Genomic DNA, 22,829 nt, shown 5'->3' with positions numbered 1-22,829 from the left:
CATTTGGATGTTACTAACCTCTCCCTTATGGAATTAGAAAAATGTATGGGTAGGAGATAAGCTAGTCAGCCTAGGTACTAAGATCCAGGGACACAGAGTATAACTGGTATGATATTTTTACTGAATGGTCACCTATTGCAGGAAAGATGATGGATTTTATGTTTCACCCTTTACTAATACTGTTTCTTTTGTTCATTCTTTTGAGTGTTTGCAATTTATGGACATTCTGTGGGATACGGAGACAAGCAAATTATCTGGAATCGCTCCCTCTACGATATCGTTAAAACAGTCATACGTAAAAGAGCAACAACAGTGGGGATCCGGCGAAGAGGATAGAAAGACCGGCGGGGGTGGCTTAGCACCCTTGATAGTACCACTACAAAGGCTCTTTTCAAGATGGACTGTTTCAAAATGGGGGACTGTGAGGGTTATGAACATGAAAACTTATATATGTATACATTTCATCCATCTGTAATATACGTTTCCGGAGGCTGTAGGCCTAAAATTGTACACTCTATTCTGTGTCCTATGAAAAGGTCTGCTAAATGCTTGTACATTTAGCCTAGTACTTAATTACATTATGTAGAGGTGTAATCTTAAGTGTCCATCATGTCTCCAAAGATCTTGATTATCTCGTTACACTGATCAAAAGGTTGTATGGAATGCTTTGTACTGCTGTCTAGGTAGGGCATGCAATTAGAATGTAGAGTGTGATGATAATCAGGGTACCAGACACGATGTCTACAAACAAACAAATAAAGCATTGTTTATAGAGAAGACAAAATCACTTACCAGAAAAACAGGTCGACCTCTGTAAAGCAGTTCAACCTCTGATACGCCTACTATTTTTTGTATAAGAATAAGTCAATGTACGAAATAAACTCAGATTGCTCTAAGACACGACCGTGATGCCTGTGTCTATTGCTTTCTCACGGTGGCCGCCATAACCACCTCTGATTTGGAACCCCACAGCATATTAACGTAACATGGAAAAATCCCTATCAACCCCTTCGATATTGGCACATTGCGTCCGTCTTCTCAGCTTAATTTCAGCTTAACAGTCTACACGTCCACATCTCAACCAAGCAAAGTCCCATGCATGGGGAGGACTTTTATCCCCAGTCATTACCTGCATCACACATTCCACACTCACCGCAGCTTCAACACGGGTCACTAACTCTCATCCATCCATGCTCTCAAGTCTGCTCCGTCACCCCCTATGAAGGTGTCCCAGTACATACAGATGCACAGACAAAAAAAGTTTGACAAACATACATACATCAGCTGAAAAACACCGAGGTGAGTGCTATAATGTTATAAAGTACATGATTCTATTGAGATGAGATTGTGAATGAACGCTATTTATGACAAATTATGTGAAAAAAGTTTTGCTGAGTGACTGAAATATTCTATATTTCTTATCTACTGAAGCTATTATATGCTGTATTAAACGCTAAAGTATTTTAGTTTCTGTGACCCTGTTATCTCTCCGCGAATATGAAACACAGACTGAATAAGTTTTAGCTTAAACTATTGCCTGCATTTTGAACTCATAATTAACACATATGCTGGGACCTTGCAACATTCATTTTCAACCCCTGTATAAGTAAGAATATACATTAGAAATTGCTATATTTCCTGCCTACTAAGACAGTATAACTAATTAAATTCATTTCAAGCCTCCATTCCATTTACGCAAGCAGAGATATTATCCAGGGTTATTATTGCATTCTTTCTCTCGCTTCGTTATCTTTTGACCTTGAAAAGCTTACACAGACTCGCAGCTACATGTCAACAAGCCTTCTCCCCTAAAAGCAAGCTCAGTTAACTATTTGCACTATTTGCACATACAGTATATACATATACACACATATATATCCATATCTATTATCTATCTTGTATTATACACATTTTCTTTCTTTCTTTGCCAACAAATCACATGCATTGTAACTTTCTTATCGACTTTGCCTGCTCCCCTTATTTCTCTCCCCTACCTAACTGCCAATATAACCTTCAATAGACACTCTCCTGACGCCCTCTTGATCACTTACTGTACTTTTCAACATTTCACTTACGGATACTTTCTTAAACAAATAATGTGTATATACGTAACTTTCTCTGACTGTCTCTCTCTCTTCCTCCCCCTCCAGTATTTTCTAGCAAACCTTGATCTTCCAAGGCACCTCTCGGTCCTAAAGACCTCCCTCCCAGACACCATTTTGTAATCTGCCGTGCGGGTCGGTGTCACACATTTTCATTAGAGTTTTCTTACATTTTACAAATTTATCCACACGGCGGCAGCCCTTGAGGGGCTCTATCTTCTTTAATAAGATCTTACGCATATTAGAACAACAACAACAATAATAATAATAACACGCTCCATAGAATGCATCCCTCTTAATTTTCAAATTGTCAGGCCCTTATATACTGGCAAGACAACCGAGGGTCCCTTCTCCTTATGGAACCAGCCCCATAAAATGCATCTCTCTGAAATCAAATCGCTAGCCCCATATATAAGGCAAACCGACCGAGAGTCCCTTCTCTTATGAAGCCTGTCTCACAAAATGCATCCCTCTCTGCTAAACCATTAACAACTAACTAAACTAAACTGAGGGTCCCTTCTCTTGTGAGATTAAATGAAAATAAAGAGAGAAAAAAAACTTCTGCAGATACAACAATCTCCACTATTATTAAAACGTTAAAACTTCAAAGTACAAATAGACTACAGACTAGTTTCTGGGTGAGCCATTGGTGCGCATATCACGGTCAGTGGTCCATGACGGCAAACCCGGAGCCCACACGAGTTACCGTGTAGAACTCTTAACCCAACCCGTCCGGTCACAAACCACAGATAGTCCCTCCTGCTGCAAGACTCGCAGTAAAACACAACATAAATATATGCTGGCCTTACCTGGAGTTCTAAGTGAGTTGATCAGGCTCGGTTTGCAGCAGGACGGCTTCTCAGTGGCGTGGATCCGGGTGAATTGCGCTGTAAGCTCCGGTTTTGTCGCCGCACGTTCGGGCGCCATTTATCAGGGTAATATTTTATTCTAAGTACAGCACCAATCGGGCCCACCCCACTTGCCCCGCTGCAGGCGGTAAGAATAGACACCACACAGAGGTCTGGTATAGTTTCTCACACGGGACATGGCTCTCAGCTGTGCCGACGTCGTGCTTTATTACAGATTACATGAGATCTTATACCCTTTGTCCCATCCCCAGCAAGGGGTCATGGGCTAATAACCATATACGGGAAGTCCGGATTTCCGGCCTGAGACAGTGAAAATCATATAACAGTCATTATCTTGATACTGGCGCCTCTGGCTTATGTACAGAAAATCACGTATTTAATTAACTCCAGTGCAAAGAATCACCCACTCAATTCTAAGAAAGCGGCTTAAGCATGCATTCTCCATATATGGGAAGTCCGGATTTCCGGCCTGGGACCGTGAAAATCCAGAAAATCTTGATATGGGCTTCTGGGAAAACGGCCAAGTACACGCGGCCTTTGTCCGATTCTTCTTTGCTGTGTTTAAAATACATTTTGTTCAAGATACGTTTTTGTCTTCGCCTGGCAAGGCCTCTTGGAATATCTGATTTAAGGCGACATATAAGTTTTTTCTCATTTGGAATTGAATAAAACTTGCATATAGGTATAAAGCATAAAAAAACATTTGGCAATATATATATATATATATATATATATATATATATATATATATATATATATATATATCCTCACATAGGAAAGCTGAATGAATTCAATGTTCTAATCTTCCCTTCCTCTCTTGCATTTGTCAAGCCTTTGATGTACCAGAGGACAGGAAACCCCTTGTCCTGGTGGCCATAAACTGGCTAATGACAAGGAGATGCTAAATTGACCCCATGCTGGTGTGGAGTGACACCTTCCTCCATTCCCACAGCCAAAGTGGTGACAACTTCACATCAGAAGGAAATCTTTTAATAAAGGATATTTGGCTGTATGAAGGTCCGACAGGATATGAATTATATTTTCAGAATTGGGCTGGCCAGCCAAACAAAAAGCATCTACACACATAGAGGTCCGAGGCCCAGAACACCCAGAACCGCGTATCTGGAAAAATATGGAAGTGAACCCAACTACTTGTGGCCTCAAAACATTTGTAAGATCATGACTAAAAATATGCCAGGACCAAATTCATGATCGGAGATCTGCCTGCAGATACTGTATTACTGAAAATGGGGAATTATAATTTTTCCACCAGGGATACAGGACTCTACCCCAACCCTTCTGAATGACATCAGAGGGGGCGGGGAAATGAGTTTTCTGAGAGATTCTTTATAATGTGGGATCCCACAGGCTCCAAATTGTCAGATCGTACAGAGATACTCTTTGGCTAAGGCTGTCCCATTTGCTTCAGTGACTCCACACATATTGGAACATTGGACCAATATTCAAATTTGGTATCTTTCTTTTATTTTGTCCATTCTTATTTTAAAAATCTGTCTTGTTGTGTATTCATACTGCATTTCCTTATGCTCCCATGTTACAACCTTTTTTGTATATCCTTGTACATATCAGTAATGTTGCACTGATAGACCTTTTCTAGATTAAATCTGCTATTTAGAAGTTAGCCTTGTGCATTTTAAAAATGAATCATAACTTCATAGATTATGTTCATAATTCATAGATCGTGTTTCAGTTTACAGATATCAAAACTGGTGGTGGCAGCGTGTATTTGTATGAGCATTGTAGAGATGTGGAGTGCGTTAGAATGGAATAGGTGGATGATTTGAGCTTTCGCTTTGCATGTGTGCATAAGCCTGGGAAAGCTGAGTGTAAATTAGACAGTATTCTAATGACTTCAAGCTTTCAATACTGTTAGAATGATCGAGGACAGAGGCTCCTCTGGTCTGCTATGTGACAGATAGCATAAAACTTTCACATCCTTATTAGTGGACTAATTAAGTATTCACTCATCTACTCATCCTGTTCTGGTATTGACTTAAGTGCAAATTAATCACACCATGTCTGTGCACTTTCATGTGTATGTGTATAAATATTTATGCCTCTTCGGATCTGTTCCATTAAGCCTGAGAAGGAACCCTATGTAAATTTTAAAGCTTGCTATAACATCATGTATTTTTGTTAGCCATTAAAAGGTCTCACATCTACAAGATTACTTGGTTTCTCTTGCTGAGAACAGTCATATTTTGCTAACACAATTCCAGACTTTTTTCTCTTTACAAATGTAATAATTACAGTCTCTAGAAGGGCACCATAAACTAAATTTACAGTCTCTCAATTAAGTATGCCAAACCTGGCTGATGATTCCTGCCTAAACATTCTATGCCACTATGCGTGTAAGAGAGACTATTTCCTACCACAACATACTCCACTTTTGCATTATTCACAGGTTTTAACCAGCCACTTGTACTTTATGTTGATGTCCTTGTGCCTCCATCTGATTCTAACATTAACGCTGACCCCTCACAGCTGCATACATTTATGGATGCAAGAAAAAAGTAAGTGAGCCCTTTGCATACCCCTAGATCTCCACATTGATTACTAATAAAATGTCATCTCATAGTTAATTAAGTCACAATTATGGACAAAATCTGACGAAACTAAAAACACACATATATTTGTACATGTGCTTAAATTGTTATTGCTATGGGACCATCGTGAATAAACTACTTCCTAAAGACTTGTGAATGATATTCCACAATATTTCTTGGTGATTCTGATGTGACTCCAAACATTTCTACCCCTCAAAGAGAAATGAAAAGGGGTAGATAAGGGGAGATAAGCTGTAAGGATCATTCTTACTTCAATTTCCAAATTTTACTCTTTAGCACAGTAGCTCTCCTATATACTAGATCTCAGGAACCGTATACTCAGTTCTGGTGTGTTGGATCTCCTCACTAACTAGTCAGAGATACTTTGCACCTCTACTCTAATATAATATATACTGCTGTCTGACACAATGGGTTCATTTTAGCCTCCATCATATAGCACCATATGGTGAGTCAAGAGAAATGTTTTGTGGTTGACCCGGAAGATGGCTGATTATATCATTCTAGTAAGTGACCTATAACTGCGACCACAAGTCCAGGACCAGAGGATTTTTCAGGATTTATTAGCTCAGTCTTCCAGTCCAACTTCCCTCCTCTCTCTTTTCACTAGCGATCCTACATTTCTTGCCCAGATTACCATAGTCTCACCTCGCTGACCCTGTTCTTCCACAAGATCTGATCCGCTTTGATATTAAATGCAGCATCATTTTGTTTTGTTGTTGTAGAACCAATATATTTTACGAGCTTCGATCCATTCTGTGAACTCAGCCAATTCACGATGGAATATTGGGAGATGAAATCTCCATTGTCGTGGAATAGCAGATTTCCAGTATTATCTTTCTGACTTCCCAGGTATCGGTGAAGCTGGAAGAATGAAGGAGGGAAATGTATCTGGTTATTTCCAGGAATCCCTTCACATATGTGTAATGTCTATTTGTGTTGAATATAAGGATACAAGCCAAAGAAGACACTTCTCCAGATAGGAAAGATGCCTTTCTGCAGACAGGCTGTTTTGGAGTGTTTGTGCCTTGTCAGTGCAGAGCTGGATATTGGTTCCTTGTGTGAGTGGCCTTGGATGTGGGTCTGAGGGGATATTGTTTCTTCTGAAGAAGCGCAAAGAGTCGATGTTACGTTCATGTGTGAGAGTACCCTATGACATAGTGTGATATGACAAGCAGTGAAGAAGCTGTGAACTGTCTATATCATATATAGTATAGAAAAAAAGGGAAAAACCTTTATCCAGCTGTGCTCTGTCGCAGGACCTCAAGAGCATATAGGGAATAAGCTTCCACAACGGCCGGTAATAATGAGCCAAGTTTACTCCCATAAAAATAAAACAGAATAGTAACAGGTTTATAGTACCTCTACTATCGGGTAAGCAACGCGTTTCTGCGTCATCTGACGCCTTTATCAAGCATATAATCCTTATACCCAATCTCATATATATATATACAAAACATACCCTAATCAAAGATCCATATGGGGGACATCTGATTCCATCCCTTAACCACGCTAAACGCCATCAAAGCGTGTATGGGTGAAGGGCGGAAGCTAAAGTGGTTCCGCTTTCATCATCCAATGGATGCTGAAGCGCACCTGCGTTCCACATAGATAGCCTTCCATGCAATGTAAAAAAGATCCACGTAATGCATCATCACGCTGTAGGGGAGACGCATTGCGGATGAGGTAATCACGCTCCTGAAAGGAGCGCGCGGGGCTTGTCAATGCTCTGTGTAAATAACAACGTGCCGCGTCATCACGCTCTGCTCGGAGGTCCGCAGTGACTTAATTAGTCACGCTTCAGATGGAACGCACGGAGCGTGTCAATGCACGCTATAGACTGACAGTTTAGTTAATTGATCATAGATGGAGCACACGATGCATGTCAGTCTGTAAAACACCCTGGATCTATTCCCATACGTTACAGATGTTTGGGAATTGCCCACATTATATGTCAATTATCTCTTTCAACAGCTGGTGATACATTAACTTAATACCATACCTACAAACCCTATCTCCCAAATGGCAACTCCTGGTTCCCATGCAAAGGGTGATCAATAGATTATTCTAATAAAAAAATATATATAGTGAAATTAAGTCACTGCGGACCTCCGAGCAGAGCGTGATGACGCGGCACGTTGTTATTTACACAGAGCATTGACAAGCCCCGCGCGCTCCTTTCAGGAGCGTGATTACTTCATCCACGATGCGTCCTCCCCTACAGCGTGATGACGCATTACGTGGATCTTTTTTACATTGCATGGAAGGCTATCTATGTGGAATGCAGGTGCGCTTCAGCATCCGTTGGATGATGAAAGCGGAACCACTTTAGCTTCCGCCCTTCACCCATACACGCTTTGATGGCGTTTAGCGTGGTTAAGGGATGGAATCAGATGTCCCCCATATGGATCTTTGATTAGGGTATGTTTTGTATATATATATATATATATATATATATGATTGGGTATAAGGATTATATGCTTGACAAAGGCGTCAGATGACGCAGAAACGCGTTGCTTACCCGATAGTAGAGGTACTATAAACCTGTTATTATTCTGTTCTATTTTTATGGGATTTAACTTGCCTTACTATTGTGGAAGCTTATTCCCTATATGTTCTTGAGGTCCTGCGACAGAGCGCAGCTGGATAAAGGTTTTTTCCTTTTTTTCTATACTGTACTATCCCCATTTTTTCTGTCAGAGAATTGGGGTTTTCTTTAGAGCTGCTGCTCTCCAAAAAAGTTTATATTGTGTAGGATATCAGACACACATATATTTTTTGGATGATACGGAGGATCCTGACTAAAGATACCTATTGAAGGCTTACTTGGATTCCAGGTGTAGGCGGGACACAAAAAATTTTTTTTTGCTGTTCCGCCCAACACCGGGTAAGTGGAGTGGATTCACTATCTATTATTTTACCCAAGTGCAAGGCGCTCTTCCTAATTTGTGTCTCTATATCATATATAAAGATTCCATGCAGATGACAAGTTTATTATTAGAGTTTATAATTAAAGATGAGTGAACACACTGGTCCGAGCTTGATGCTCGTTCGAGCATTAGGGTGCTCGAGATGCTCGTTATTCGAGACGAGCACCACGCGGTACTTGAGCCAATTGCATTTCCTTCCCCGCATGTTTAGCACCATTTTCTAGCTAATAGACATGTGAGGTAGCCATTACCACTTCCTGTTGTGATTTGCCCGCCCTATCCCACCCCACAGTAGTGAGTGGCTGGCGAGATCAAGTGACCGCGAGTACTTAAAGCGGTCCCGCCCGCGACTCGCCTCAGACGCATGCTGGCAGAGGTTAGAGAAAGTGCTGCTGCTGACATAGGGAAAGTGTTAAAGTAGGATCCAGTCTTCAAGAACCCCAACAGTCCTTCTTTGGGCTACTCATGCTTCATAGTGTGCATTACTGTTGTGGCTGGCTGGGAGCACACAGAGCAACACAGAGTGTTGGGGCACAGCCACTTTTATAGGGAAAGTTATACACTATACAGTCCTGATCCTCCATGCCAAATACCCCAAAGCTCCTTCTTAGAGCTACATCTGACCGTGTGCATTATACTTGTGGCTTGCTGGGAGTAGTAGGGAGTGTATTACGCATCTAGGCCAGTTCCCAGCCTTTCAGTAATAGCGCTCTCAGGCTGCAGTGCCATACAACCAGCTCTCACCGTGAAACAGCACTCTAACATCTCCTAGCCTACTGCAAGTGACTTCATTTATACCGTTCTGTGTCTGCAGTGCATTAGACAGAGGTCTCACCGCTAAACAGTACTGTAATATTTCCTGGGCCACTACAAAATATTTCAGCTCTGCCGCTGTGCAGAGTGTTCCACAATACCTTTTCCTTGGTGGGGTTGAAATAGCCGCAGTTACCAGCACTATCCACTGGCTTTAGAGTCTTCTCCCACTCCACACAGCCTCTATAATCTACAAGTCCCTGCGAGCAGTAAATTACCCCAAGGTATCAGCGCAAGACAGCGGGTTACTTTTTCCTAGTCACAGCATAGAGCCCCTGCTATCTACAAGTCTCTGTGTGCGGTGAATTAAGCCACAGTTGTCAGTGCTTTACAGTGGGGTAATTTATTTGGCCCCTGCTATATTCTTAATCCGCCATGATGAGGAATAGGGGTAAGGGTCGAAGATGTGGACGTGGATGCGGATGTGGACGTCCAAGTAAAGGTGTGGGTACAGGCCGAGTTTATGGTCGTGGTGATTCACTGCCGGCTGCTGCGGGATTAGGAGAGAGGCAAGATTCTGGGCTGTCCAGCTTCATATCACAATTTGCGGGTCCGCGTGGCAGACCTTTATTGCAAACAGAGCAGTGTGAGCAGGTCCTGTCGTGGAATGCAGGAAATGCTTCCAGCAATGTATCGACCACCCAGTCTTCTACGCAGTCTACTACTCCTGGCCTAGGGACTGCAACTCTGAATCCTCTGGCTGCTGCTCCTCCTTCCTTCCAGCCTCCTCACTCCATGAAAATGACATATTCTGATGAGCAGGCAGACTCCCAGGAACTGTTCTTGGGTCCCTGCCATGAGTGGGAAAAAATGTTTCCTCTCACACCTGAGGAGTTTGTCGTGACGGATGCCCAACCTTTGAAAAGTTCCCGGAGTCCGGGTGATGAGGCTGGGGATCTCCAGCAACTGTCTCAAGAGCTTTTTGTGGATGACGACACAGTTGTCTATCAGTGAGGTAGTAGTAAGGGCAGTAAGTCCAAGGGAGGAGCACACATAGGATTCAGAGGAAGAGCAGCTGGACGATGAGGTGACTGACCCCACCTGGTTTGTTAAGCATACCAAGGACAGGGCTTCAGAGGGGGAGGCAAGTGCAGCATCAGGACAGGTTGGAAGACGCAGTGGAGTGGCCAGGGGTAGAGGCACGGCCAGAATGAAGAATCCCCCAACTGTTTCCCAAAGCACCCCCTCGCGCCAAGCCTCCATGCAGAGGGCTAGGTGTTCAAAGGTGTGGATGTTTTTTAGTGAGAGCGCGGACGACTGACGAACAGGGGTGTGCAACCTGTGTCGCACGAAGATCAGCCAGGAAGCCACCAGTACCAGCCTCACCACCCCCCAGCACCCCTGGGACTTGTACGAAGGCCATTAACCATCTACGGGTCACATCACTGCCTCTTCCCCTGTGCCCCAGCTTGCCACACTGATCCAATCCCCCTCCCAGGACACAGGCACGAGCGCCTCCGGGCCTGCACCCATACCCTTATCTCCACTGTCCTCCACTCCATCCAGCAATGTCTCTCAGTGCAGCGCTTAGCTGTCGCTAACAGAAGCATTGCAGCGAAAGCGCAAACACGGTGCCACCCACCCTCACGCACAAGCTTTAAACGTGCATATAGCCAAATTAATTAGCCTGGAGATGCTGTCGTACAGGCTTGTGGAAACGGAGGCTTTCAAAAACATGATGGCGGCAGTGGTCCCCCGCTACTCGGTCCCCAGTCGCCACTATTTTTCCTGGTGTGCCGTCCCAGCCCTACACCAGCACGTCTCCCACAACATAAATTGTGCCCTCACCAACATGGTTACTGGGAAGGTCCACTTAACCATGGACACGTGGACAAGGACTGGCGGGCAGGGCCACTATATCTCCCTGACGGCACATTGGGTGGATTTGGTGGAGGCTGGAACTGAATCAGAGCCTGGGACTGCTCACCTCCTACCCACACCCAGAATAGCGGGTCCTACCTCGGTGCTGGTGTCTGCTGCGTTTTTTGCCACTTCCTCCAAACCCTCCCCCTTTTCCTCCTCTGCCACCTCTACCTCTCAATTAAGAAGTGTGAGCACGTCGCCAACAGTCGGTAGCGCGCGGCAGCACAGCGGTGGGCAAGCGCCATCAAGCCATGCTGAAACTAATCAACTTAGGTGACAAGAGGCACACGGCCCCCAAGCAGTTGCAGATTCAGACAGAGCAGGCCGACCTTTGGCCTTCGCTGCTGAGCCTCCAACCGGGCATGGTCGTGTGAGACAACGGCCGAAACCTGGTGGCGGCTCTGCAGGTCGGCAGCCTCACACACGTGCCATGCCTGGCCCACGTCTTCAATCTGGTGGTTCAGCGGTTTCTGAAAAACTACCCCCACTTGTCTGAACTGCTCAGCAAGGTGTGCCGCGTCTGCGCACATTTCCGCAAGTCTACCAGGGACGCTGCAACCCTGAGGACCCTGCAACATCGGTTTCATCTGTCAGAGCCCCGACTGCTGTGTGACGTGCCCACTTGCTGGAATTCTATGCTGCACATGTTGGCCAAAATGTACAAGCAGCGTAGAGCAATAGGGGAAAACCAGCCGTAACATGGGTGGTGGAGTGGTAGTCATCCTCTGCAATTCTTTACTGAGGAGTGGGCATGGATGGCAGATATCTGCCTGGTCCTTGGAAACTTTGAGGAGTCTACCCAGATGTGACCGGCAGTGCGGTAATCATTAGTGTTACCATCCCGCTGCTTTGCCTGCTGAGAAGTTTGCTCCAAAACATAAACGTCGACGCTTTGCAGTTGGAACAGGACACAGGGGGTGACAGTATGTCACTTCATAGCCAGACCACCCTCATGTCTATATCTCAGCATGTTCTGGAGGAGAGGGAGGAGCAGGAGGAGGAGGAGGAAGAGACAGCTGGGCACACTGCAGAGGGTACCCATAGTGCTTGCCTCATATCTGTTCAGCGTGTATGGGCCGTAGAGTAGAACAGGAGGAGGAGGATCCCGAAAGTCATCTTCCTAGTGAGGACAACGATGTGTTGCGTACTGATACTCTGGCACACATGGCTGACTTCATGTTAGGCTGCCTTTCCCATGACCCTCACCATTCTGGCCAACACGGATTACTGGGTGTACACCCTTCTCGACCCACAGTTTAAGGAGAACCTTTCCACTTTCATTCCCGAAGAGAAAAGGGCTACGTGAATGATGCAATACCACAGGGCCCTGGTGGAAAAAGTGATGCTAAACTTCCCATCTAACAGTACTAGTTGCAGAAGATGCAGTTCCGAGTGCCAAGTAGCAGCGGGGGCGCGGAGATCAGGCATCATGTCGAGCGCAGGCTGGAGAACACTCTCCAAGGCCTTTGCCAGCTTTATGGCTCCCCAGCAAGACTGTGTCACAACTCCCTAGTCAAGGCTGAGTTGGAGGGAGCACTGTAAAAAGATGGTGAGGGACTACGTAGACAATCGTACCACCGTCCTCCGTGATGCCTCAGCTCCATACAACTATTGGGTGTCAAAGCTGGACATGTGGCATGAAATTGCGCTGTACGCCCTGGAGGTGCTTGCCTGCCCTGCCGCTAGTGTCTTGTCAAAGAGCGTGTTTATTGCAGCTGGGGGAATCATCACGGATAAGCGTACCCGCCTGTCAACTGCCAGTGCCGACATGCTTACACTCAAAACGATGAACAAAGGCTGGATTTCCCCAGACTTCTCTTCTCACTGGCGGAAAGCAGCGGAACCTAATGATTCTTTTCACTGCAACAGGAGAAAAAACCATTCTCTATCACCAGAAAAAAGGGGGTATAAGCTTTGTCAATCACTCTCGGATATTATTACTCCTCCTACTCCTCCTCCTAAAACAGCATGTCATTACGCTGAACTGCCAATTTTTCTGAGGCCCAAAAGGCTCTGTTTATAATTTTTTTTACAATTTTTAAAAGTTTCAAAAGTATTGATACTTTAACAGAAACCTATTTTTTTTCACAGGGCTACCTCCAGGCTCTGTTACAAATTACGCAACAGCGAGTTATGGGTTTCACCTGCCCTCGCGGTTGAGCGATTTTTCAGGGGTGCACTTGTACTCTTAGTACACCAATTTTTCTGGCCCTTGCCTATACTGTTATCTAACTAATTTTTCCGGCCTTCGCCTACACTCTTGGTAACAAAATTTTTTCAGGTGTTCGCCTACACTCTTGGTACACCAATGTTTCGCTTATACTCTTGCTACAGAAATGTTAATGGGGTCTGCCTATACTCTTACTACAGAAATGTTACTGGGGTCCAACTATAATCTTGCTACAGAAATGTTACAGGGGTCTGCCTATACTTTTGCTACCGAAATGTTACTGGGGTCTGCCTATAGTTTTGGTACACCAATGTTTCAGGGGTCCTCCTACACTTTTGCTACAGAAATGTTACAGGGGTCTGCCTATACTTCTGCCACAGGAATGTTACAGGGGTCTACCTATACTTCTGCTACAGGAATGTTACTGGGGTCCGCCTATACTTTTACTACAGAAATGTTACTCGGGTCGACCTACACTTCTGCTGCAGGAATGTTACTCGGATCCACCTACACTTCTGCTACAGGAATGTTACTGGGGTCCACCCATACTCTTGCTACAGAAATGTTACAGGGGTTTGCCTATAATTTTGCTACAGGTATGTTACTGGGGTCTGCCTATACTTTTATTACAGAAATGTTACAGGGGTCTGCCTATACTTTTGCTAGAGGAATGTTACTGGGGTCTGCCTATACTTCTGCTACAACAATGTTTCAGGGGTCCTCCTACACTTTTGCTACAGAAATGTTACAGGGGTCTGCCTATACTTCTGCCACAGGAATGTTACAGGGGTCTACCTATACTTCTGCTACAGGAATGTTACTGGGGTCCGCCTATACTTTTACTACAGAAATGTTACTCGGGTCGACCTACACTTCTGCTGCAGGAATGTTACTCGGATCCACCTACACTTCTGCTACAGGAATGTTACTGGGGTCCACCCATACTCTTGCTACAGAAATGTTACAGGGGTTTGCCTATAATTTTGCTACAGGTATGTTACTGGGGTCTGCCTATACTTTTATTACAGAAATGTTACAGGGGTCTGCCTATACTTCTGCTACAGGAATGTTACTGGGGTCTGCCTATACTTCTGCTACAGGAATGTTACAGGGGTCTGCCTATACTTCTGCTACAGGAATGTTACTGGGGTCTGCCTATACTTCTGCTACAGGAATGTTACAGGGGTCTGACTATACTTCTGCTACTGTAATGTTACTGGTGTCCGCCTACACTTTTACTACAGAAATGTTACAGGGGTCTGCCTATACTGTGGATGCCCAAAGATTACCCATTGCAGTGTTTTACCTATTTGGTACAAATACACTGACTGACTAGGGCAGAAATGTGGGCTGAGTCCAAGGTCCTTGGCGGGGTGAAACTCTGCCATGTTTGGGCACTCTGATTTCATCCTATATAATACTATCATTGTGGACTGACAGCATAGGCGAGCCCAAGTAACTCAAAGACTTCCCCTTGCGGTGTTGAGCTATCTGACACCTACACAGAATGAATAGTGTGTGGACACATGGATTTCCTATTGCTATGTAACTCGTGGCACCTTGGGTCACACAAGGTGGAAGCTAGGACCAAGCCTGCCCCAGGGTCTACTCACGTACTTTCCACACAGACTATTGCGGGTCCTAGCTTGGTCATGGTGTCTTGGCCTTGAAAGGCCACCTCCTCCTCTTACTTGGGGTCAGGGGATCAGCACTGGGCAACATGCATTTTCCCTTGTGTTACCACAGTTATCTGAGGAACTGGTTTGGGCCAAACAAAAGGAACGTTACTGCATTAATGAGACGGTCACAGCTACACTAGCATCCGAGTCCGCTTTATGACCACGATTACTGAGGGTGTGAGCCGAGGTGGAGGTCCTTGGCAGGGTGAAACTTCCTTGTTTGGGTGCTCTGATTTCTCATAATGTAATACTTTCCTTGGTTTCCAGGGGCTCGTCTATGCTGTGGGTGCACATAGACTTCCCATTGAGTTGTATTACCTGTCTGGCCGAAACACACTGACTGACTATGGCAGAAATGTGGGCCGAGGCCAAGGCTCTTAGCAGGGTGAAACTCTGCCATGTTTGGGCACTCTGATTTCCTCATGTGTAATACTATGCTTGAGTTCCTTGAGCTTGCCTATGCTGTGAGTGCACAAAGACTTCCCATTGCTGTGTTTTACCTGTCTGGCACAAATACACTGACTGACTAGGGTAGAAATATGGGCCGAGGCCCTTAGCAGGGGGAAACTCTGCCATATTTGGGTGCTGTGATTTCTTTAGGCGTAATATCATCTTTAATTTCCTTGGGCTCACCTATGCTGTGGGTGCACAAAGACTTCCCATTGCGTTGTATTACCTGTCTGGCACAAACACACTGACTGACTAGGGTAGAAATGTAGGCAGAGGCTCTTAACAGGGTGAAACTCTGCCATGTTTGGGCACGCTGATTTCCTCAAGTGTAATACCATGCTTGAGTTCCTTGGGCTTGCCTATGCTGTGAGTGCACAAAGACTTCCCATTGCGGTGTTTTTCCTGTCTGACACAAATACACTGACTGACTAGGATAGAAATGTGGGCCGAGGCCCTTGGCGGGGGTGAAACTCTGCCATGTTTGGGCACTCTGATTTCTTCATGTGTAATACTTTTCTTGGGATCCAGGGGCTTGGATATGCTGTGGGTGCACAAACACTTCCCATTACTTGTAGTAACCTTCAGTATAGACTGTGAGTTATCCAAAAAGAATTGTGGACCAATCTTGCAGAGAAAAATCAGCTCCTCACAGAGATTGATGAATGCATAGTGTTTTATGAGGCTCTGAAGATGATATATAGGTTTTTTTACACAGAATTCAAAGTCCCTTGCACGGTGTACATGGTCTAACACTTCTAGAAGACAAGACATCTATCCTAAATCAGTGGTCAGCACCAACACATGGTACAGGACTCAGCAATACATTGCATCCCAAAACAGTCAGAGGAAACAGAACTTAATGAGATCCCCACCTTGGAGGAGACATCAAGGCTAGCAAACAGCTGAAAAGTGGCAAGGCAGCAAGAACTGCTGAAATTCCACATGAGGTTTGGGTACATGGTGGTTCAGTGTTACACACTAAAGTCCATCTGCTGTTTGTCTCCTGTTAAAGGGGTTGTCCTGCGAAAGCAAGTGGGGTTAAGTACTTCTGTATGGCCATATTAATGCACTTTGTAATATACATCGTGCATTAAATATTGGCCATACAGAAGTTATACACTTACCCCCTCCGGTGCTGGCGTTCCCGTCTCCATGGCTCAGTTTAATTTCTGTGTCTTCTGGCTTCTTTAGACGTGCTTGCGCTGTGCGGTCTTCTGCCTGGTGAATGGGGCCGCTCCGGCACGCTCGCGCCATAGAGCTGGTCTGCACGTCGTCATCGTAGCTCCGCCTCCATCACGTGGTGCCGATCAGCCAATTAGGTGGCTGTATTGGCAGTGGAACGCAAGGAAGGAGAAGACAATCCATGGTGCACCATGGGAGAAGACCCGCGGTGCACCATGGGAGAAAACCGCGGTGCATCATTGGGAAAGTACCGGCGGCCATCTTTAAAAGAAGAAAAGAAGATGCTGCGCGAACTGGGAAGGAGGTAAGCGATTTTTTTTTTTTAAATTACAAACGGTATTGATTTTAACGGTGCAGAATGCGGGGTTAGGTTGAAAAAAAAAATTGCATTTCGCCGCGGGACAACCCCTTTAAAGGGGTTGTCCCGCGCCGAAACGGGTTTTTTTTTTTTTCAACCCCCCCCCCGTTCGGCGCGAGACAACCCCGATGCAGGGAGGTAAAGAAAGCTCACCGGAGCGCTTACCTGAATCCCCGCGCTCCGGTGACTTCTCTACTCACCGCTGAAGATGGCCTCTTCCTCCGTGGACCGCAGCTCTTCTGTGCGGTCCATTGCCGATTCCAGCCTCCTGATTGGCTGGAATCGGCACGTGACGGGGCGGAGCTACACGGAGCTACACGGAGCCCCATAGAAGACTGCAGAAGACCCGGACTGCGCAAGCGCGGCTAATTTGGCCATCGGAGGGCGAAAATTAGTCGGCACCATGGAGACGAGGACGCCAGCAACGGAACAGGTAAGTATAAAACTTTTTATAACTTCTGCATGGCTCATAATTAATGCACAATGTACATTACAAAGTGCATTATTATGGCCATGCAGAAGTGTACAGACCCACTTGCTGCCTCGGGACAACCCCTTTAAGAACAAAGCAAATTATCCCAGGACCACTGAGATGCCATCATAATCACCCTATATCTAATATAAATAAGCCTACATGCTTTTTCTTGCACCGCACTTTGACCAGTCTGCCTCACCTTAGGACTTTTGTGTCATTCAATTCTTTAGATCTTGACCGCAGCCATAAAATCCAAAATTTGAGGCAAAACAAAACTTGAAATACTGCTCCATAGTTTAGAAATCCAATAAGAGAAAAAAAGAAAGGAGGTGGTAGATTGACTTACCAGGTGCCAGATGAGACACACCCTGCCCAAGGGGACCCACCGCCACCCAACATCCAAGAACGCATATATCAGTAACCCGATGTTCCAGTGGTATACCGGAGAGCCAGCTTGAATCAGTTAAGACTAGAGATGAGCGAGCACTAAAATGCTCGGGTGCTCAGTACTCGAGTCGAACTTTCCGTAATGCTCGAGAGCTCGTTTCGAGTAACGAACCCTATTGAAGTCAAACGGGGCCTCGAGCATTTTTGTATGGGACCGATGCTCCGCATAGGGGATGATTTGTGAAACACCAGAAAACCTCAGAAAGTCATGGAAACACCACAGAAACGGATAGGGAAGGGCAGGGGCAGCATGCATGGCTGCATCTGAGTCTCCCAGGTCCCACACTAAGCCACAATAGGGGCAAGAGTCTGGCGGTCACCCCCCTAAGAATTTACATCGGACAAACCCTCATTAACAAGGCACACCTCAGCTAAGCACCACACTACCTGCAACCAAGGACAATCACTGTCTGCGGGTGACACCGCTGCCTCTTCTCCTGGGTTACATGCTGCCCAACCCCCCGCACAACCCTGCTTCCACAGCACACACAAATTTTCCCTGCGCAGCGTTCAGCTGCCCTCATGCCACACGCTGGCTGCATAGCCACACCACCCTCATGTCTATTTATAAGTGCGTACTGGATGAGGAGGAACCGGAGACTAACACTACAGAGGGTTGGCATGGCTAGGCAGCGATCCCCTTCGAAAGTGCGGGCGATAGCCCACAATGCTGTTGAGAATTGATGATAAATTGCGTACGATCATCATTCCAATCCCGTGCCACCTCCGTCACAAAATTGTCCGGAACCGCTAACGTGGGCATAAAGGGGACTCAGGTGCCAGTACTTCTACACATCTCCACAATGCAGCAGCACATACTAACACCAAAGATTGGTTTGCAGCAGGAGGTGTCGCAAAAGTAGCCACCACAGGTATACAGTGACCCTGTGAAAGTCTCATGAAATCACTAACGCTTCCTGTGGATGCTCCAATCCAGTATCTCGGATAACTGTGGTAATTTGTAGCACGAGAGATAATACATGCCGACCAACGCAGATCCCCAGACCCCAAGCAGCAGGGGGAGGTGGCATAATAAGCCCGAGAAACCATGACCGAGGTAGGAGCCACAATACTTTGTGTGGGAAGCACGTGAGCGGGCCCTGGGTCAGGCTCAGTTCCAGCATCCACCTTGTGTGACGCAAGGTGCCGTGAGTTACATAGCTATGGGAAATCCATGTGTCCTCACACAATTCATTCTGTGTAGGTGTTAGATAGTTAAACACCGCAATGGGAAAGCCATCTGCACTCTGCACCCTACCCTAGTCAGTCAGTGTATTTTTGCCAAATAGGTAAAACTCTGCAATGGGAAGTCTTTGTGCACCCACAGCATAGGCGAGCCCATGAAGCTCAAAAACAGTATTACACATGAAGAAATCAGAGTGACCACACATGGCAGAGTTTCATCCCACCCAGAATCGCGGCCCACACCTTTGCCCTACTCATTCTGTGTATTCATGCCAGACAGCTGAACACAGCTATGGGAAACCTTTGTGCACCCACAGTTGGGGCAAACCCCTCAAACCTTTCTGTAGCAATTGTATAGGCAGACCCCCTCAAACCTCTTAGTAGCAATTGTATAGGCGGACCCCTCAAACCTCTTAGTAGCAAGTGTATAGGCGGACCCCTGAAACTTTTCTGTTGCAAGAGTATAGGCGAATCCCTCAAACCTTTTATTAGCAAGTGTATAGCCGGACCCCTGAAACATTTCTGTAGCAAGTGTATAGGCGGACCCCACCAAACTTTTAGTAGCAAGTGTATAGGCGAACCCCTCAAACCTTTTAGTAGCAAGTGTATAGGTGGCCCCCGCAAACCTCTTAGTAGCAAGTGTATAAGCGGACCCCTGAAAACTTTTCTGTTGCAAGAGTATAAGAGAATCCCTCAAACCTTTTAGTAGCAAGTGTATACACGGACCCCCAAACTTCTTAGCAGCAAGTGTACAGACGAACCCCCCAAACCATTCTATAGCAAGTGTATAGGTAGACCTCCTAAACCTCTTAGTAGCAAGTGTATAGCCAGACCCCTGAAACTTTTCTGTTGTAAGAGTATAGATGGACCCCTGAAAATTTTCTGTTGCAAGAGTATAGGCCAGTGATGATGAACCTATGGCACGTGTGCCAGAGGCGGCACGCAGAGCCCTCCCTGATGGCACGTGCCACCTTCGGCCGCTCACCACGTTAGTGATTACTGGCAGGGGCCGCAGCTCCCTTGCCAGCGTTCACTCAGCAGCGCTGATCCCGGCGCACACAGTGTCGTCAATGTGCAGCCGGGATACCCCTCCCCTGCTGTCTCTCTTAGGTTCCGCGGGAGCAGGGGGTTGAGGCGTCCTGAAGCACACTGTCATCACAGTGTGCACCCGGAATGGGCGCCAGCAGCAGCGCCGAGCAGAGTAGGAGGGGGTAAGTATATAGGTCTCGGTCTCACTATTACTACTGGGGCCGCTATGGGATGTCACCATTACTATTGGGGGCCGCTGTGGGGTGTCACCATTACTACTGGGGGCCACTGTGGGGTTTCACATTACTATTGGGGGCCGCTGTGGGGTGTCACCATTACTACTGGGGGCTGCTGTGGGGTGTCACTATTACTACTGGGGCTGCACTGGGGTGGGTCACTATTACCACTGGGGCCGCTCTGGGGGGTCACTATGGGATATGTTTACACGAGGTGAAAATGCTGCAGAATGTCCTCAGCGGAAATTACCGTGGCAAATTCCACAGCATTTCCGCATCCAAAAGAAGTCAAAATCTGCACCTGGTCTATTTCCAAACGGTCCTGTCCTTTTAAGAACGATGGAGGTAAAAATCATATGTCGTCATAAGCCCCGCCCCCTGATGTGTTGCCACTTTGCAATAAATAAGTAGGTTTTAGGTTGCAGTTTGGGCACTCGATCTCTAAAAAGTTTGCCATCACTGGTATAGGCGAACCGCTCAGACCTTTTAGTAACAAGTGCACAGGCGGACCCCCAAAACCTCTTAGTAGCAAGTGTATATGCAGACCCCTGAAAAACTTTTCTGTTGCAAGAGTATAGCCGAACCCCTCAAACCTTTTAGCAGAAATTGTATAGGCGAACCCCTTCAACCTTTTAGTAGCAAGTGTATAGGCGGACCCCCCCAAACCTCTTAGTAGCAAGTGTATAGGCAGACCCCTCCAACCTTTTAGTAGCAAGTGTATAGGTGGACCCCCCAAACCTTTTAGTAGTAAATGTATGGATGGACCCCTGAAACCTTTCTGTTGCAAGAGTATAGCCGAACCCCTCAAACCTTTTAGTAGCAAGTGTATAGGCGGACCCCCCCAAACCTCTTAGTAGCAAGTGTATAGGCGGACCCCTGAAACTTTTCTGTTGCAAGTGTATAGCCAAACCCATCAAACCTTTTAGTAGCAAGTGTATAGGCAGACCCCCCAAACCTCTTAGTAGTAAGTGTATAGGCAGACCCCCCCAAACCTCTTCGTAGCAAATGCATAGGCAGACCCCTGAAACATTTCTGTTGCAAATGTATAGGCAAATCCCAGAAACATTTCTGTAACAAGAGTATAGGTGAACCCCTGAAAATTTTCTGTTGCAAGTGTACAGGTGAACCCCTCAAAGCTCTTAGTAGCAAGTGTATAGGCGAACCCCTGAATTTTTTTTTTTTTGCAAGAGTATAGACGAACCCCTCAAACCTTTTAGTAGCAAGTGTATAGGTGAACCCCCCCAAACCTCTTAGTAGCAAGTGTATAGCCGGACCACTGAAACTTTTCCATTGCAAGAGTATAGGCGGACCCATCCAACCTTTTAGTAGCAAGTGTATAGGAGAACCCACCAAACCTTTTAGTAGCAAGTGTTTAGGCGAACCCCTCAAACCTCTTAGTAGCAAATGTATAGACGGACCCCTGAAACTTTTCTGTTGCAAATGTATAGGTAAACCCCAGAAACATATCTGTAGCAAAAGTATAGGTGAAGTCCTGAAAATTTTCTGTTGCAAGAGTACAGGTGAACCCCTTAAACCTTTCTGTAGCAAGTGTACAGGCAGACCCCCCAAACCTCTTAGTAGCAAGTGTATAGGCCGACCCCTGAAACTTTTCTGTTGCAAGAGTATAGCCGGACCCCTCAAACCTTTTTGTAGCAAGTGCATAGGCGGACCCTTCTAACCTTTTAGTAGCAAGTGTATAGGCGAAACCATCAAACCTTTCTGTAGCAAGTGTATAGGTGGACCCCCCAAACTTCTTAGTAGCAAGTGAATAGGCGGACCCCTGAAACTTTTCTGTTGCAAGAGTATAGGAGAACCCCTCAAACCTTTTAGTAGCAAGTGTATAGGTGGACCACCCAAACCTTTTAGCAGCAAGTGTATGGGTGGACCCCCGAAAATTTTCTCTTGCAAGAGTATAGGCGAACCCGTCAAACCTTTTAGTAGCAAGTGCATAGGCAGACCCCCAAAACCTCTTAGTAGCAAGTGTATAGGCGGACCCCCCAAACCTCTTAGTAGCAAGTGTATAGGCGGACCCCTGAAACATTTCTTTTGCAAGTGTACAGGCGAACCCCTCAAACATTGGTGTACCATGAGCATAGGCGAACCCCTCAAACATTGGTGTACCATGAGTATCAGCGAACACCTGAAAAAATTTGTTTGCCAAGAGTATAGGCGAGGGTAAGAAAAATTTGTTGGGTAAGAGTATAGGCGAGGGCCTGAAAAATCGGTGTACCAAGAGTACAAGTGTACCCCTGAAAAATTGCTTAACCCTGAAAGCAGGTAAAAGCCATAAACATTTTTTTTTAAATGTAGCTGTCGCTTTATTTGCAACAGAGCCTGGAGACAGCCCTCTGACAACATTTGTTTTAACCCCCGTAAAATTGGCGTTTCAGCACGACATGCTGTTTTAGGAGGAGGAGGAAGTTCCGAAAGGGATAGACCAAGTTACTTCTTCCTTT

General features: G+C 45.8%; 1 protein-coding gene across 1 annotated transcript in view; it reads right to left on the bottom strand.

The window, feature by feature from the left end:
• Window positions 1-22,829, bottom strand: part of LOC136571726 (vomeronasal type-2 receptor 26-like) — a 57,666-nt gene that overhangs the window by 19,878 nt on the left and 14,959 nt on the right. The window contains exon 4 of the mRNA XM_066589000.1: window positions 6,205-6,420. Coding sequence (XP_066445097.1) covers window positions 6,205-6,420 — 216 coding nt within the window. The remainder of the gene's footprint in view (window positions 1-6,204; window positions 6,421-22,829) is intronic.

The sequence above is a fragment of the Eleutherodactylus coqui genome, chromosome 1, assembly GCF_035609145.1.
Source record: "Eleutherodactylus coqui strain aEleCoq1 chromosome 1, aEleCoq1.hap1, whole genome shotgun sequence".
Classification (NCBI taxonomy): Eukaryota; Metazoa; Chordata; class Amphibia; order Anura; family Eleutherodactylidae; genus Eleutherodactylus; species Eleutherodactylus coqui.
This window is presented reverse-complemented; position numbering and strand designations above follow the sequence as displayed.